This window comes from Leucopleurus acutus (assembly GCF_964270905.1).
Source record: "Leucopleurus acutus genome assembly, chromosome: 1".
Lineage (NCBI taxonomy): Eukaryota > Metazoa > Chordata > Mammalia > Artiodactyla > Delphinidae > Leucopleurus > Leucopleurus acutus.
In genome coordinates this window covers 174,316,678-174,333,920 of record NC_139142.1, presented here as the reverse complement: position 1 = coordinate 174,333,920, position 17,243 = coordinate 174,316,678, and the positions used below count along the sequence as shown (strand labels likewise).

General features: G+C 48.2%; 1 protein-coding gene across 2 annotated transcripts in view; it reads left to right on the top strand.

Moving 5' to 3' along the window:
• The first annotated feature begins 1,038 nt into the window (after positions 1–1,038).
• DIP2C (disco interacting protein 2 homolog C) overlaps positions 1,039–17,243 on the top strand; it is a 362,563-nt gene continuing 346,358 nt past the window's right edge. For both annotated transcript variants that reach the window (XM_082847813.1, XM_082847812.1), the window contains exon 1: positions 1,039–1,829. In XM_082847813.1, coding sequence (XP_082703939.1) covers positions 1,745–1,829 — 85 coding nt within the window. In that variant the 5' untranslated portion in view covers positions 1,039–1,744. The remainder of the gene's footprint in view (positions 1,830–17,243) is intronic.

Genomic DNA, 17,243 nt, shown 5'->3' with positions numbered 1-17,243 from the left:
TGGAGCATACCTGTGTGGCCCCCCATGTCCACTGGCTCCATAAAGCAGAGGTGTTTGGGGTTCTCCCGTTTCAAGCTCATCATTGATCTGTATTAGACCAGTGAGACCTATGTAAGAAATGCCCACAGCACTCTAGTGGTCACTGAGGAAGAAGGCTTGGTCCTTGTCCCCAGAGCTGTCACTCAGACTAATGAGAAAGATAAAGGCCAAGGATATAAGGGCAGAGACAAGTAGATAAGATAGTGGGAGCACAGTAAGGGGGAGGAGAGATTTTTCTGGAGTTGATGTTAGGGACGCTGTGGGAGCGTGTGGGCAGAGAAGGGGGGCACTCAGGGTGAAGGCCACTAGGTCTTCAGGAACCAGCTTGTGGGGGGCGCATGGTGTGACTGCAGATAGGGGCCAAGTGGTGGAGGGTCTGGAGTCTCCCATTAAGAGGGTGGACTTGTATTCAGTAGACAATGCAGGAAGTATTAAATTGCCTATTTTTGAAAGGGGAATAAATGCCACTGTGTTTCCGGAGCCACCTTCGGCCCCTCCTGCCACAGGGTCAAGCAGATGGTGGTGGTGGGGCCACCAGGAGGTCTGCGATAGGGGCTGAACTGGGAGGAGTGGGTCCGGAATGAAAATGACACGCGAGAGCCTTGAGGGGACAGGGAAGCAGAGGGTGTGTGAAGACTGAGGAAGACAGACAAACACTCCCGGGACTCTTCCCAGCCTGGATCATTAAGAAAATGGTGGAAGTTATTAGAAGCCAGGAGGAGGGGCTGGTTTGTGGAGTTCGGGGTTTGGGGGCATCTGGGTGACGTTATTCAGTTGGACAGTCGGAGGGGTGAGCTAGCCTCCCCAAACGGTCAGGACTGGAGGCCCAGGTTTGGTGATGCCCCCAGAGGTGACACTGGTGCGGTGGGGGCGGAAGAGAGAAGCGCGGCGGACGAGCCGTAGGGCCCTCGGGGGAGGGCGCGGGAAGACCTGCTGAGGACTCGGAGCCCCGGGCTGAGGACGGGCCGGGGTATCAGGGCGAGCGTGCTCGGGCTGACCGGGAACGTGGAGATTCGGTGACCCATCTCTCCTCTAGCCGCCTTCACGGTGGGGAGACGGAGCCGAGGGAGAGGCACTGATTGTAGCCTCAGGGCCAGGCTGGCAGGTCCTACATCAACGCGAATTAGGAACTTCCAGCCTACTCCTCTTTCCACAGCCCACGCTGTCTTTTACACCTCCCGCCCCCAACACACAACGTATTTATTAAAAAAAAAAAAAAAATTCAGCCCGCAAAGACCCGGAACGCCGAGGCCGGGGGCTCCAGCAGGTATTTTTCTGCCTTAGGCCTGGGTAGGCGAGGGCCGTGCCGGGGTGGGGGAGGCCCCGCTGGGCCGGTGTGCGAGCCCCGCGCCCCCGGGAGCGCGCGCTGCGCCGGCCCGCCCTCCGTCCCCGGTGCGCGTCCCCGCCCGGCCCAGCCCCGGAGCGCGTGCCCCCGCCGCCCCCGCCCCGTGCGCGCTCTTCGCCGTCACGCGCGCGCCGCGGAGCCGCCCGGTGGAGCGGCGGTGGGCGCGCTCCGGGCGGGACGGGGGCGCGGGCGCGGGCGCGAGGCCTTCGTGCCGGGGCCGCGCGGAGGAGGCACCGGGGAGGAGCGCGCTGCGCCGCCGCCCGGCCTGCCGCCGCTCGGTGCGGGTCCGCGGGGCGCGAGGAGCGGCGAGACCGCGGCCTGGAACAAAGGGAGGCCGGCTGGGGCGGGGGCGTCGCGAGCATGGCGGACCGCAGCCTGGAAGGCATGGCGCTGCCCCTGGAGGTGCGGGCCCGGCTGGCCGAGCTGGAGCTGGAGCTGTCGGAAGGTAACAGGCCCCGCGCTCAGCCGGCCGCGCTGTCACGGGGGCCGGGGCGCGGGCGGGCGGGGGTCTCGGCGCGGTGCGAGCGCGGCCCCCGCCCTGCGGCTCCGCGTCGTCGGCCGCGGCCCCGGCGCCGGGGCCCTGGGGAGCCGGACGGGGCCGCGGGGCCGGGGGCGCAGCCGGGGCGCAGGACGGGGCCGCGGGGCTCGGGGCGCAGCCGGGGCGCAGGACGGGGCCGCGGGGCCCGGGGCGCAGCCGGGACGCAGGACGGGCCGCGGGGCCGGGGCGGCCTCGCGCGCGGCCTGGCGGACGGGGCCGTGTCCTTGGTGCGCGTCCGAGCGCTGCCCACCGCGGCCGGGCCGGGGGCGGTTCCGCGTTGCGCGGCCTGAGGCTCCGCGGGCCTCGTTCTAATGCGAAACTTGTCTTTGGACTTGAGGTTTGACCGCCGGTGTCCGAGGCATCCTGGCTGGACCGGGATAGTACTACTATTGTTCCCGTCCGCTGGGATGCGAAGGTTGGGTGAAATTGGAAAGCCTCCTCCCTCAGGCCAGGGTCTGTGGCGCGTTCCCATCGTCCCATACTTAGAATTTGTGACAGATTTGCCACAGTGATTTCATGGAGTGTTATATACGGTTTCTTATTTGCTCTTAATGGTGGGATCATGTGCTCAGCTGTCATAAGTTTCAGATCGGATTTTGCTATGTCTTAAAAAAAAACAACCCACTGAAGTTCCGAAATGTTGAATGTTTAATATAGATTTAGAATTCACCCAGCTCACCCTGGGAAGGCCACTAATACACTGTGGGGTGGGGATAGGCCGGCTTGTCTCGAATTTATATTTGGAGCAGTTTAGTGGTGAACTTGTATGTGTGTGTGTGTAACGGTTTTGTGGGGCTGGCAGCCAGAAAGTAAATTCATTCGTGCCAGTTTTCATCAGCAGGGAGAAACTGGTGTTGACCGTATGGTTTCCTTTTTAACACTTTCAGGGCGAAGAAGGGGGTACAGGTGGGGGCCTGGGGTGAAGTGTCTTTTCAGATGTCACAGACTGGAGATGTTTCTGATTCACATTTGGGGTTCTGCAGGGTTCTGTAATGCTCAACTGTCCCATAGGAGGAGACCGTTTCCTGGACTCTGTGCTCAACAGACACTGTTCTGAAGGGTTGTAGATGATGAGGGTGTTGCTGGTACCTCAGTGCAGTGCCCAGCTGGGCGAACAGTACTTAGGTCTACACTGGTGGATAAGGTGTGCAGTGTGGACAGATTGCTTGGAGGGATGAAGTGCCCATTGGAAAATATTTGCCCAAGTTCTTTGATTTTGTCAACGTTCACATGGGTTTTTCTCCCTCACTTTACAGGCCCCCGTAGCTGTGCACCACAGTTGTGTTATTTACAACACCGTATCATTCATGCATTCTCTCCAGACAAGCACTTCTGCTATGTCTGTATTATACTGGTGTTAAGTGTCAGTACCCTACCTGTGTTGGCAAAGCGGGAAGCTGTCTGAACTCACCAGGAGCCCTCCACCTCCCCCATCGGTCTGGGATGGGCTCATATTTGCTTCTGCACATCTGGGACAGTGCGTGGTCCCTGGTGGGAGTGCCTGCTTGTGGACATGGACACTCACCTGCTAGATTGCACTCACCTGTCACCATCAGTCACTCCTAGAATGTGTCCCTGTTGTCCAGGGGATGGCAAACCACTTTAGACCAAGGTGTGCTTAGCCTAGTTCTCTGTGAATTCCTTGTGTCCCTACAGATTTTTAAAAAGGGTTTAATGAGTTTCTTATTGAGTGTCTGGGCAGAGAAAGGGGTGTGTGTTTGCATATGGGAATCACATTATTGTTTTTCTCTCTCTCTAAACTCTGCTAGGCCTGGCTGCCTCACCCAAGAGTAAGAGTCAGAGGGTTGTTGCTTTGGCCACCCAGCCTCAGCCCACATCTCCCCACTTTAGCTGTGTCATCTTTGACTTGCTTTGTCCGTGCTGAGTCGATTGGGTCTCTCTTTAAGGTCATTTGGAATTTTGTGTCTTGTGACTACGTAGAGTAGTTTTACTGTCTTAAATTAGATGAATCAACTTGTTTTCCAGTATTGCTTAATAGCAACCAAAGAATGGAGGGATCAGAAATCTGTGCCTCTTTACATTTTAGAACTTAAAATCCCCCAACATAGCCACTTTCAAAGTGAAAAGTTAAAACGGCTTTTAATGCCCAGTTATTTAAGCATATTGCTTTCATATTTTATCTTCAATCAGGATTCATGTGGAGAGAATTCTTTAAATTAGTCTTCATCGTTTTATTAAAATATCAGAACATACTGTGGAAACGTGTGGACGTTCCAGTGCTCACTTCCTACAAAGGAGCATGGGAAAACAATTCCATTTTAAGCACATAATGTAGGTTGAAAATAGAGTAGACTCCTCTTTCAAAGTTCCTATATGGCCTGCCAGCTGTTAATGGTTGTATATCTTATCTAGATTAGTAGATGCCAGTCCAGTTTTGGTTTGCACTGTCTGCTCGTGCTGCTACAGACACTTAGGTTATTTTATTTTATGGGTCACTGTTTGGTAGAGGGTTGCAGATTGACTTCTTGGCTGCAGAAGTCAGATTTTTCACTTTCCTGCCCTGCTGGTTGCCTCCTCTTTTCTTTCCACTGTCTGTTGCTACCCAATGCTTCCCTCTTGGGGGAAAACTGGGCTGCTCTCCCTGCAGATCTGGTGCCAGCAAAGAACAGGAGATTTCTGTGGGGAGATGTGGTGGCTGCCCCTCTTGTGGGCAGTAATGGCCTCCAATCCACGGGTCCGGGTAAAGTCTTTGGTGTGGAGCCAGGGGTTGTCGGTCTGGTGAATTCTTGGGACTCAACGTGAAATGGAGAGGAAGCCAGTGAGCTGGCTGGTTGCTGGGTGCCAGGTGGGGTAGCGGTGGCTCTTTTCTTCACACACTTTTCCCTGAATCATTTTTTTCTTCCCTTCCCTTCCCTTCATTCTTGCCTTTTGGAATCATGCATTTTTCTATTTGGCTTTCAGAGGGCCCCCAAGTAGTTTCATTAATATGTAAATAGACATTATTTGGCTTAAGGAAAAACTTTAAATGGAAACACTGGCAAAGCAGAGAGGAAACAAAATTTCTCAATAAAGACAGACTCATGTCTTATTTAAAAAAAAAATCAGTTGTTGATTGAACTTCAGCAGTAAGTTTCTGTGTTAACTGACGGCTTGTGTCCTGGGCTGTACACACCCTGGACTTGCACCTGTAGACGATATCATCCCACTGTTTCAGGAGTGGTTGAATTCTTATTTTGGTAGGACTTTGGGAAATTGCCTTGTGATGTATGTAGCCTGTGAAAACTGTTTGGTGTTTGCAGAAGAGAAGCCTGTTAGCTTTCTACTTTGTGGCTTTTGAATTGTGAGTGTGTTTACTAACTTCCTAACTCTTGCTTATGGGACTTACTCAGTTTGTAAGGTACAGAATTACTGCAACTATTAGTTATGTTCTGTAATCGAGTCCAACTTAACATTTTCTAGTAAGTGTGAAACTACTCAAGGAAGGAGGTGCATGCTGTCGTTCTTTGTGTTGATCAAGGAACCAGTGATTTTTTAAATTGCAGGTGAGCAATTCACATGCAGCTGGCATAATCCTGTCACCAGAGTAAAATCTTAAAGAGATGGCCAGTTGGAAGGTTTGTAGATTTGGGTGTGTATGGCATTTTCAGGGCTTCCAGCACAATATAGCAGATACGCTTAGCTCTAGAACGTCAGTTCTGTCCCCATCAGCCCCTGTGCTTTTCTTGGAGGTCCCTGTGGCTGCAGAGATGGCCGCCCAAACTGAAGCCTGGGACCACCTTCCAGGGTCCGGGAGAGGAGACCTGCTGTCTCTAATGCAACCCAAATGTTCTCATTGAAAGGAAATAGTGGACTCTGGAAAGCAAATGTGTGAAAAAATACTTTCTTCTAGAGTCTTGTTGATAATTTGTTGTCATTGGGAGGGGAGGAGGGAAGGGGTCAGCAGATTCAGGGAATAGCTGAGCCCCTCCGCCGGGGATCAGACCTCACCATTGTTAAGAAAACCTGTTCTCTCTGTCACATCGTCTCAAAGCTGCCCCCAGTAGCTGTACGTCCTGTTCACTCTGTCACATCGTCTCAAAGCTGCCCCCAATAGCTGTACGTATTGTGGTGAATGAAATGGACTACTTGGCTTGATAAATCTAAAAGATTGTTATCTGAATTAAAAATATGTACAAAATGGCAGCATTGATATGTGTGGGATGTGAAATGTGTGGACTTGAATTTTAAGAGTTATTCAGAGTTATGAAAATAGTTAAATTTGAATGTTCTTTTCTTGATGAATAAATATAGATGTCAAATATAGCCAGGAAATTAAAGGCACACATTAAAGGCACTGATGTGTAAGGTTGATCCCAATGCTCAAAAGATCTTTGTGGTGCTGTAGTCATGCTCAGAGCTGAATGTTGTGAGGTCACAGCTGTAACAACGACTCTATTTTGTTTCATTCTGGGCCCACTGGCTTTATATTCTTGTTATGGTTTGGAGGCTACAAGCTGTTGGATGATATGAGTCACTTTTTGCCTTCCTCCTCCCAGCCTTTTTCACATGGGTTGTCTCTTTTTTTAGAGCTGATTTTTTTCTTTTAAAGCAGTGATTTATGGGATGAGTTGTAGCGTTCTTCTGAATTGCAAAGAGAATGTATTGGATAATCTTCATTTTGATGTCATGTATATAGACTGACTCACCAGTTCAAATCCTAGTCATATTAAGATTCTCATAATTACTCAGGTACCTGACTAAAAGCAGATGCTCACCTGCAGTTATTGGCTTGGTTTCGCACATCATTGTTTATCCTGGTACACGGAAGGCACCTCAGGGGATGCGATGGGCTCTGGCCACTGTTTACTGTTCCTGTTCTCCGGTCTCTCCGTCTGATGCCTCTACTTTCAAGGTTGCCCGTGTTCATTTTCCTTCTTTCATGAGCTTTTCGTGTGCCCTACGAAAGTTACCTACTATCATTGCCAGTGCTGTGTTCTGCTGAGAGGGTCAAAACCTTGTCACGTCTCAAAAGAAGCAGTTGCCTCCGTTTGTTCTTGATAATAAACAGCGCCCTCAAAGGGGAGGATCTAATTGAGAACCCCAGCTGGCGGGGGAAGAACATAGGCGTCAGGTTTGTACCTATATGGCACTTTCTTCAGGACCCAGCAGGGTGTTAATGTTCATAAGCCCTTAAGACAAATAAAGTGGGAAAGGCTAAGATATTGAGCTGTAAAAATCAACATGACAAGCAGCCTTCTTTTGTGGGATGGGGGACTGGGGAGGTTGCTCTTTAGTTGTGTTGCTGTTGAATATCGTGGAGAAGGAAATGTGCTCTCTGTGCTGAGAATCACAAATTGAGGTGGTTCTTTACCAAATGCTTTGTGCAGTAGGTTTAAAAAATCCGGGAAAAAACGACCGAAGATAGTGAGGACTGAGAGATTCTGTGATTGATAGTGGGTTAAATAGATCTTTTTCTTCTGGGCTGCCGGTTTTAAATATTTTTTTTTTTTTTTTTTTTTTTTTACTTATTAAGTTGGAAACTGTTTCTGTGTCCTCATGAAAAGATTGAAGACTGCGGGTCAGATCCAAACTAGTTCTGTCGGCACCAGCGAGAGCAATTCCTTAGATATTTGTCCGCAATTATGCACAATTAATTTTTTTTTTTTTACTGAATTATCTGGTTAGTCAAGTCACATATTCTATTTTTTTAATTAGAGGAATACTCTAACATTTTAAAATTATGAAGTTAAAAAACTCATATGTAAATATGTCCCCTCTTCGTTGTGGGGGGCTTCACACCCACCAGCCTCAGGTCTGAGCCTCTGGCCAAGGAGGAAGGCAGTTCCCTGCTGGACACTCGGTCCTGAGTGTCTAATTAAAACCAGAAAAGTGAGTCTCTCGTGTTCTGGCCATGTGTCTTACCAGCGCAGCTTGCCATGTGTCAGGAGTTTATAAAACATGTTAAGCTTTAGTGGGGAGAGGCCCACACATCTCAGTTTCCACGCGGCAGGTCTTAATCCGCCGTAGTGGCTTTGTTCCTGCCACTCCCTCGAGTCGGCAGAGCCACATGTCCGGACCGCTTCACTCTCGGGAAGAACACAGACCTCCACATCGAGCCCTGTCCCCTTCCTGGCCAAGCCCAGAGTCATGTCCCTGTGAAGATGCAGGTGGCGTGGGTCTAGCTGACCAGCTCTCTAAGGAAGCGCTTCCTGGCCAGTTTACCTGAAATGAAAACAGAAATGTAAACTGTGTTGTTACTAATTAACCTTATCAGGAGATTCTGGGTCTTTATGAATAAAGTAGATAAATGGAGATTACATGCTTTATTGCAAATAGAGCACATCCAGTTATGTCAGTGTCACAATACCTGACAAAATATAGCTTATAAACCTTCACAGAAGGATAAGAGCAGTCGCAGAGCCTGATGCTGTCAGGGGACAGGAAGGGGTGAAATCTGGACTTGGCCAGTTGCTTTAGGAAGGACAGGTTCACTCTGGAGCCATCGGTCTGAGGGGCTGGATTTGGTGCAGTGGGCACTGAAAGCACAAAAATCCGTGTTTAACTTGTGCGTGACCTTCTGTGCTTCTTGAACCTCTTTGGGTCTTTTTCTAAATCCTGTTTGGAGATTTGTGTGAAGATCTTGAGATTCTGATGTGAGTGTCCACTGAGAAGTCTTTCTATGGATTTTCCTACATTGGGAGGGCCTGTCCGGGGCTCTGCAGTCGTGGCATCACCCCGGATAAGCCACCAGGCTCTCCCAGTTTTGGTGTCCTCGGCTGTCAGATAGGGTTAAGAACTCTGCCTTTGGGATGGTAGTGGGGGTCAGCGAGTCAGAGTCACAGTATCTGCTCCGTAAACATCCAGCGCTGCAGTTTCCTCTGAGGTGCTGTCACTGGGACAGAGTTCCCTGCCCTCCCGCCGCCTCCCCAGTTTATCCAGGTGATTTGAGTTACAGTGGCCTTCGGAGCAAAGCAGTGGAGAGGCGGCATAGGCCCGGGTGCGGGAAAGCACTTTCACTTTCCTGTGCTTGGAAGGTGCACCTCTTAATAGATGCTATCTGGGCACTTACCCTGTGCTAGGATAGCTTCAGAGCTGCAATGCCTCTTTTTTTTTTTTTTAAAGATAAAACTTCCTTTCTGGTGGACTCTTTGTGTCAATATTCCTGGAATCCCTTTTTCAGCCCCTTTGCTTTTCAAGAGAATAGTTGGGGAAAGGTATCCTAGGTCAGATTCAAGTCCAGGTGTGTCCGGAAGGACGTCCTCTTAGGCTGTAATCATCGAATCTCAGGACATGTGTGGACCTCCAATCAGAGTTGTTCCAGAGCTTCGTGGAGGAAGGGCCTGACCATCTCCTGCAGTCCCCTCACCACAGTGCCCCCAGGATGAAACACAGAGCTCCACCGCTGTGACTGTGGGAATTGTCCTCCTGGAGGTGTGTGTCCCCCTGCCCTCAGTGTGTGTGGAGAGGGACTGAGCTGGCACCCCTCTCGTCATGCCCCCGTGTCCTGTCCTGAGACAAGTGCACGTGGATGCTACCCAACAGGCCACATAGGTGGGATTGCGTGAGGCTGGGCAGCTCTGAGAGGCCAGGTCAGAGCCAGGGCTCACCGTGGCAGTGGACCCGGGGCTCTGTGCCCCCCGCCCAACACCTGTAACAGATCCTGGGCTTTTATCGTTTACGATCACCCTGGCAGTTACGTCAGTTGAGTGCCGTGTGGGTTTGTGAGTGAGTGGCATCTTTTTCTTTTCGACTTTCATAAGCTGCTTCTTTTAAAATAAAAACCAGAGAGAGTTTGAAGCCCCCCCTGCCCCCGCTGTGAATTTAATGGTATCACAGAAGTTATGGCTTCAGTTACGTGTAAAAACAACTTAAGAGTAACACCAAGTACTAAGGTGGAGCTGTACTTCAGGATAGCTTAAGTGAGCATCATTGGGCTTCGAAACATCTTTTGTTTTTTCTTGTTTTGATGAACGTGATGGATGCTTGAAGGCTGTTGAGATTTAGTAATATAGTCTTTAAGGAGCTCTTTAAGCAAGGGTGCAATTCCATTAAACTTAAGTCATTAAAATACACCTATTTAGGGACGTCCCTGGCGGTCCAGTGGTTAAGACTTAGCCTTCCAGTGCAGGGGGTGCGGGTTCAATCCCTGGTCAGGGAGCTAAGATCCCACATGCCTCCCGGCCAAAAACCAAAACATAAACAGAAACAATGTTGTAACAAGTTCAATAAAGACTTTAAAAATGGTCCACATCAAAAAATATCTTAAAAAAAACCAAAAACCAACCACCTACCTAAACCCAAGGAAATAGTGTATCAACTTGCCAGGGTGGAAACTTTGTTACTAATGTTACTAAGGTACATTATAACGTACCTCATGCTTACAAGTTACTGTTGCAGTGCCTGTCCTGTAGGGAAATTCTGTCAACCTGAGACTTGGTGTTTGGGTGGGTTTTGTTGTTTCATTTTGCTTTTAGCTCAAGTGAGTATAGTCTTATTGCAAATGGTGCGGCTAGGCTTCCCCCACCAAGCACAACATTGACCTGGGCCAAATGAGAAATAGCGCTTGGGGTTATTTTACTGTTGATATCGGAGTTCAGACTTCGAGAATTTCTGTTACTTGTACATAAATTAATACGAAAAGGAAGTAGAATTCTGCCTCCCTGTTTTAGATGGTGGCGAATTATTATTTAGCTACCATACCAGTAAAGGATTTTCTAATGGCTGTTGGTATTTTAGAATTTCTTTCCTGTTATTAGGAAGATCTGGCCTGGGACACGGGGAAGAAAGTAGCCTTGATTTTGCTGTTTCCTTCATGACATGTTGAATTTGACACAAATAGGATTCTGGATGAAATCTGCCCTTTATGGAAAGTGTCTAAGTAAAACAGGCTCTCTGAAAGTGTTGTACAATATTCTGTCTCCCGTGGATACAGAGGAGCAAAGCCATGGGGAAGGAACGTGGGCAGAGGTTCCTTGGATGGGCTGCCATTCCTCGGGTGATGGGCATCTGCTGTGGGGGTGCCTACCACAGATGGAAAGCTCACAGGCTGACTGTGTCATTGGGGTCATAGGGCAGGTTTGATCACTATCACTAATTCTTGAAAGATGATGTGAGGTGGGAAGCAGTATTTAGAACACTAGCATTCCTTGAAACAAAGATATGAAATAAAGCTTATACATCTCATGGTGCCTTATAGCTTTTAACTGCTTTCATATTGACCTTTTTTTAGTCCTTTGAAAATATTTTCTAAGGAAATGACATTAGCTTCTCTGTATAGATGAGGAGACTTCAAATGATCAGAAACTCATCACGAGCCTAGAATCTTGGCTTCCCGACACATTTTCACCATCACGAGTGAACTGAACCACCGAGCTGCTTTCTTTGGAAGCATGATGGGGATCCTGTCTTCTCCTGTGAGATCAGCAGCAGGAGCTCTGTGGAGTCTTGGGTGCTCTCGGGAGTGTGGGCCGTGGGCAGCACCCTCCCCAGCAGCCTGTTCCAAGTCAGTGAGGAAATCAGACGAATTTCCCTTGCATGTGGTTGTAACAGGTGGAGGCTTATGCTGCACGTTTTCTTAGCTGGCTGCCCCTAAACTTTGCATTTAAGATCGAATCTGTCATCTAGGGGATGAATATATGGGTGTTCTCTGTACAACTCTGTTTTCTGTATGTTTGAAATTTTTTTGTTTCTCATGGAAGATGAACATCCTTTATTTATGAAAAAAATTTTTTTTTTGGCTGAGTTGTGTCTTCGTTGCTGCGCGCGGGCTTTCTCTAGTTGTGGCGAGTGAGGGCTACTCTTCGTTGCGGTGCGCGGGCTTCTCATTGCAGTGGCTTCTCTTGTTGGGGAGCACGGACTCGAGGTGTGAGAGCTCAGTAGTTGTGGCTCGCGGGCTCTAGAGTTGTGGCGCATGGGCTTAGTTGCCCCGCGGCATGTGGGATCTTCCCGGACCAAGGCTCAAAGCCGTGTCCCCTGCATTGGCAGGCGTATTCTTAACCACTGCGCCACCAGGGAAGCCCTGGAACAGCATCCTTTAGAATCAGGAGGCTGGATATGATATGGCTTATCTGAAATCTTAATCGTTTTGGTCAAGAGATGATGCTGTTAGTTCTTGTGTTGTTTCTGGGAAAAATATTCTACATGAGGTTCCAGGAATAACCTCTTCAGTGTCTCTGCAAGAGTGACCTCTCTCAAAGCTCCCTATTACTAACCAGGATGATGGCGATCATGGTTAAGCCGCCACCAATCACTTACAAGGCAATCAATCTTAGGTCTTTTATGTAGAGTGCTTTTATTCCAAGTGGAGTGCCTGTCTGACCTTCTCCAGGCCTTGCAGGGATGCAGACCACGTCTAATGGATGTGATCCACCCTCATCTCTGGTCCCCAGAGAACCGGAGTTGTGTCAGTAGGAGCGGACAGTGCATAACTCGGATTTTTAAGTCAGATGTTGCAAATTGATGTCTTTTTTGGTGTGAACAAAGTCTGTTATCTCTGTTTATGGGGGAGGACACTTACATGTCTCAGGCCACCACTCACTGATTGTTCACGTGTGCTAAGCACTGCATTGGGTGTCTTACATAGATTACCTTTTTTTTTTTTCCTGCGGTACGAGGGCCTCTGACTGTTGTGGGCTCTCCCGTTGCTGAGCACAGACTCCGGACACGCAGGCTCAGCGGCCATGGCTCACGGGCCCAGCCGCTCCACGGCATGTGGGATTTTCCCGGACCGGGGCACGAACCCGTGTCCCCTGCATCGGCAGGTGGACTCTCAACCACTGCGCCACCAGGGAAGCCCTGTTATTTTATTTTTTGTTCCTTGAGTGGAAGCTATTTAGTGATTACTCATAATTGTAAAATAATCTAGTGATTAGAGGATCTTGTTAGGACAAATCTATGTCTCCTTTCTTTTATGTAAATAAAAAAATCTTAATCCAGGTAAGTGTTGGCAGGAATGACCATGTATAAAGTGGATAAGATTTTTGTGTGACATGGTCACCCTGGGATATTGTCTCAGGAATTTTCTAGAGCATCCATCTTTATTCTCACTAGTTTACACCCTCCCCGTTCCCTGATTATTTCCATTTGCACCAGAAATTTGAATACAGGTGTGTCCAAGGTGGTACTTGTATGTGTGTGCATGTATCATGCCTTTTTGCTATAAGATGGACTGTTTAAATAGTGCTTCTGGACACTGACAACTTGATCAGAAGACCGGTAGCTCCTCATTAATAAAGGTAGATGTTCTAGTATCAGGAAGCCCTGAATACATTCTGTGTTATATTAAATAAATAAATCCCAGAACAAAGATGGTTTTGTGTACTATGTATTTGCCATGATTTTTTTGTAAGAAGTGTGAATGTTTCACCCACTTATCAGAAATCCCATGACTAGCTTAAACAGAGAACATGGATTATTCTGTCTCCAGATCATTTTCATGTATTTATGATCACACCTGTTCTATTAGCTGTGAAAGCCATCAGTCTTGGCCTAGCTGGGCCTATGCTGATAGAATTAAGGGAAACAAGATCATTTCCAGCTTGTTTTAAACCTAAAGCTGCCCGTTATCTGCATAATAGCCCAATCTTTTTTTTTTTTTTTTTTGTGGTACGTGGGCCTCTCACTGTTGTGGCCTCTCCCGTTGCAGAGTGCAGGCTCCAGATGCGCAGGCTCAGCAGCCATGGCTCACGGGCCCAGCCGCTCCACGGCACGTGGTATCTTCCCGGACTGGGGCACGAACCCGTGTCCCCTGCATCAGCAGGCGGACTCTCAACCACTGCGCCACCAGGGAAGCCCTAGCCCAATCTTTAAAAATGATACAATTTGACTTTTAGTGGATTATAATTAATTTGGTTATCTATGGCTTAATCATTTCACTGCATTGTGAATTAACTATTTTTTGATTTTTTCATAATATGGATCCGATCCAGAAGATGGGCTGTGGGCTCGGAGTGATAACATTGTAACTTAGACTAACTCTTGGTTTCTCTGAGATGATAACCATACAGTCGTATATTTAATTCCCGTTTTTCACGTTGTTCTCAATTCTGAGTCCCTACTGGTCATCCCTTTCACTCACATTCTTTCCTTTCTTCTTCCTCCATCCTTCTTCTATTTTGTTGTCTTTCACCCACAGACCCTCAATATATGGTGGATGTGTGTGTGTGTGGTGGGGTCCTGACTGCTGTGAATTTTTGATAACCTGTGGAAATGACTTTTTTTTTTTGAGCAAGACACCTCTACACTTCTAAATGAACTTTCTATTGCCTAAATATCACCCGTTTTGTGGACTGTCTGTGGAAATTTTAATTGTTTTTTGTGGGGTTGGGCTGACCTTTCTCTGCCCCACCAATTACTCCACCCAGCCCATGTGTACTCAAACTCTGCAGGCCTGGTTCAACACTGTTTATATGCAAAATAATTAACAGAGCTCTATAAATAAGAAATCACATGTTGCCACATAAATAGTTTCCCTGTCATTTGAGTGTGGATTGTTTTTGCTCCTGTGGTGGCCCCGAGAATTCTGGCCTTTGTTTGGAAGTACCTCACATTGAGGTGGGTATGAAATGTAAAACTGATTACAGTATTATTATCACTCACAAGCGGACAACAAAGATGCTTTCATCTGAACAGCAGCTGAAAATTAGGGTGTGTTCGGTTTGGATGTTTGATGACCTTTTTGAAAAAAGCATCTGGTTTTTGTCATACTTTGAAAGCTGTGCTTATACTGTTTTCTGTGTTTTACTTAGAGTGTCTACAGTTCCTAAAGGAGATACTAGCTTACTTTAAGAGGATAAATTACTTTACAATAAAAATACTCTCTGGGGATTTAGATGGAATAGCTTTTCCATATTATTTGTTGTTCACTATTTAACACCAAATATAGTGGACTTTTAAGTGGCTGACATGCCCCACCCCCTTGCTGGTGTGTATTTAGGTGGAAGAGTGTGTGTGCGTGTGTGTGTGTGTAGGTGCAGACATACACACATATATCTAACTGATTCAGTCACATTTGATTCCAAAGTTAGGGATTGTTTTTGCCACATGAGAGCTTTTGAATTGTTCTGTTCCTTAAGCATTTATTCATTTGCAATTTATTGAGCGAGGGTCTCTTGGGAACTGTGGGAGTGGCGACAGCTGTTTTTATAATCCAGGAGATAGGATGGAAGCCAGTGGGAAGCTCAGTATCGATAGACAAATAATTGAGAAGGATTTACTTCGAGGCCGTGTGCACGCAGACACCCAGTGAGTGGTCTCAGCAAGGAGGGTTCTGAGTGCCGAGGAGGGAGCGGCTGGATGCTGGGGGGCGGCCCTTCCCTCGTTGTGCCTGGAGCACCTGTGTTTGGGGTGGGCCATTCCGACCCTGCTCGCAGCCTGGCTACTCCCGGCCTGACTGCTCTGGCTGAGCTGTGGGGCTGGGGCCAGGGGCTCGGGCACTGAGCCTAGTGGAATGATGGCACCGGGACCTTTCCTGCTTCTCAAAGGCACATGTGAGTGATTGTTTTTATTTCTGCGTGTGTCCTGTCCCCCTCCCCATTTTTCCTTTGGGACCCTTGCCCGCGGCCTGGGAGCGAGCCCCCTGGCTGTTTCCAATGTGGGGAGCACAGTGCTTCTCAGGCAGACATGACTGCAGGGGTGGTTCCTGGCTGGGGGCTTCCCCTTGTCTTGTGGGCCTGGGGGAGCATGATGGGTCTGACCACGTGCCTTAGCCTAGGCACCCTCCCCCAGCCCCCCTGCCCAGACCGCAGCCAGACGGTATCCTGGCACCCGAGGCCATGGCCCTCGCACAGCCCGGCAGCCACCCGAGGAAAGCCAGTTCAGCTTGCGACTGTCACTGCCCTTGAAACTTGCACAGGTGTGGCCAGCACGCGGACGGCCAGGCTCTGTTTTACCATCTGTTGGTTCTTTCCTGCGGAAAACAGGCAGTTTACTGCAGTCACCTGGGAGGCTGACTCCCTGCCCCAGCTCCCACCTTCTGAATGACTGACGGTCTTGGGCGGGGCAGGGGTGTGGGTCTCCAGGCAAGTCCAGGGCAGCTGGCCAACCTGTGGGACCCTGGGGCCTCTCCATCCACTTGAAGGTTATCGTACATTTCTTGGTACAAGGGTATCAGAGTGGAAGGAAAAGAAGTAGACGGTAGGAAATTCTGGTTTAGTCTTGACTCTGGGAGCATTTGGGGGTAGGTAATTGTGTCCTAGGCTTTATTTTCAACTTTCCCAGTAGGTACAAAAAGAATAATTGCGCACAGGTGGTCGGTTTGAAGAAAAATGAAATCCAGAATTGTGTTATGTGAACTTTTATTTTAAATACATATTACCTGCTCCCCCCCATTAATGCAGAGGAGGAAGGATGCTAAGAGCTAGGCTTACCTCCTGCATCCCGCCTGGAGTTGGGGTGCACAGCAGCGATGGGGGCGGTGATGCCAGATGTCTGCCAGCCTCAGGTGGTAACTGCAGGTCCTTAAAAGTTCAAGCCCTGCGTCAAAGCTGAGGTGGAGCCCGAGCCTCTGCGGAGGGAGGAAAGCGGCTTCTGTGAGGGATTTGCATCCCACTGCTGACCTGTACCAGCAGATTTTGTTCAGGGACCAGGGATGCTGAGTCCAGGGTCAGCTTTATGGACTGTTCCTGGCATTAGATCCTGTAAGAGAGAAGCTCAGCTCTTGTTTTTATTTGACTCTCACACATTTTACCCGGTTCCCGTGGTTGATGGTTTTCCAGGGAAGTGGTGTGAGGCCTGTTCAGGGCTTCCTTGAGGGAGAGGCAGAGTTTCATGGGTGGTGGGCCATCATCCCATGCCTTATCACACAGGGGTCAAGATGTAGATTCTACAGATTTTTTTAGGGAAAACTCAGAATCTTCTGAACAACTGTGTTATGTTTTTCTTCTGAAAAGCTTACTCATATACTGTAAAGTTTTCTGGAACTTTAAAAAATATTTTCCCTACTAGATGGTATCATGAGTGGACTTGTACAATTCAAAATCTTGTTCTAGATTACATAGTTACCATTTATCCCCTTCCCACTTTTTTTCCATGAAAAAAGTACCATTTAGCTTTGGAATTAAGTTAATAATGAAATAAAGGTCACAGATATGTAACATTATGTATTAAAATATGTTAAAATATGTATGTATACTTTATATAAGTCATCAAAAGAAAAAAGCAAAAATAAAGATTGAGAGGACCCACTGGTACAGAAACGTTACAATGATTTTCTGTTGTATCCAGGAAACGTAAATCTTCAAAGCTCTGTGTTTACTTTTTCAACGTCAACTTCCCAGGCAGATCTGTCTTCACCAGCCCCAGAGTAAAGAGTGAAAGATGGAAAGATGATTTTGGCATTTGTCAGTCATAATTCAACAGACATTTTCTTATTAGTTGATAATT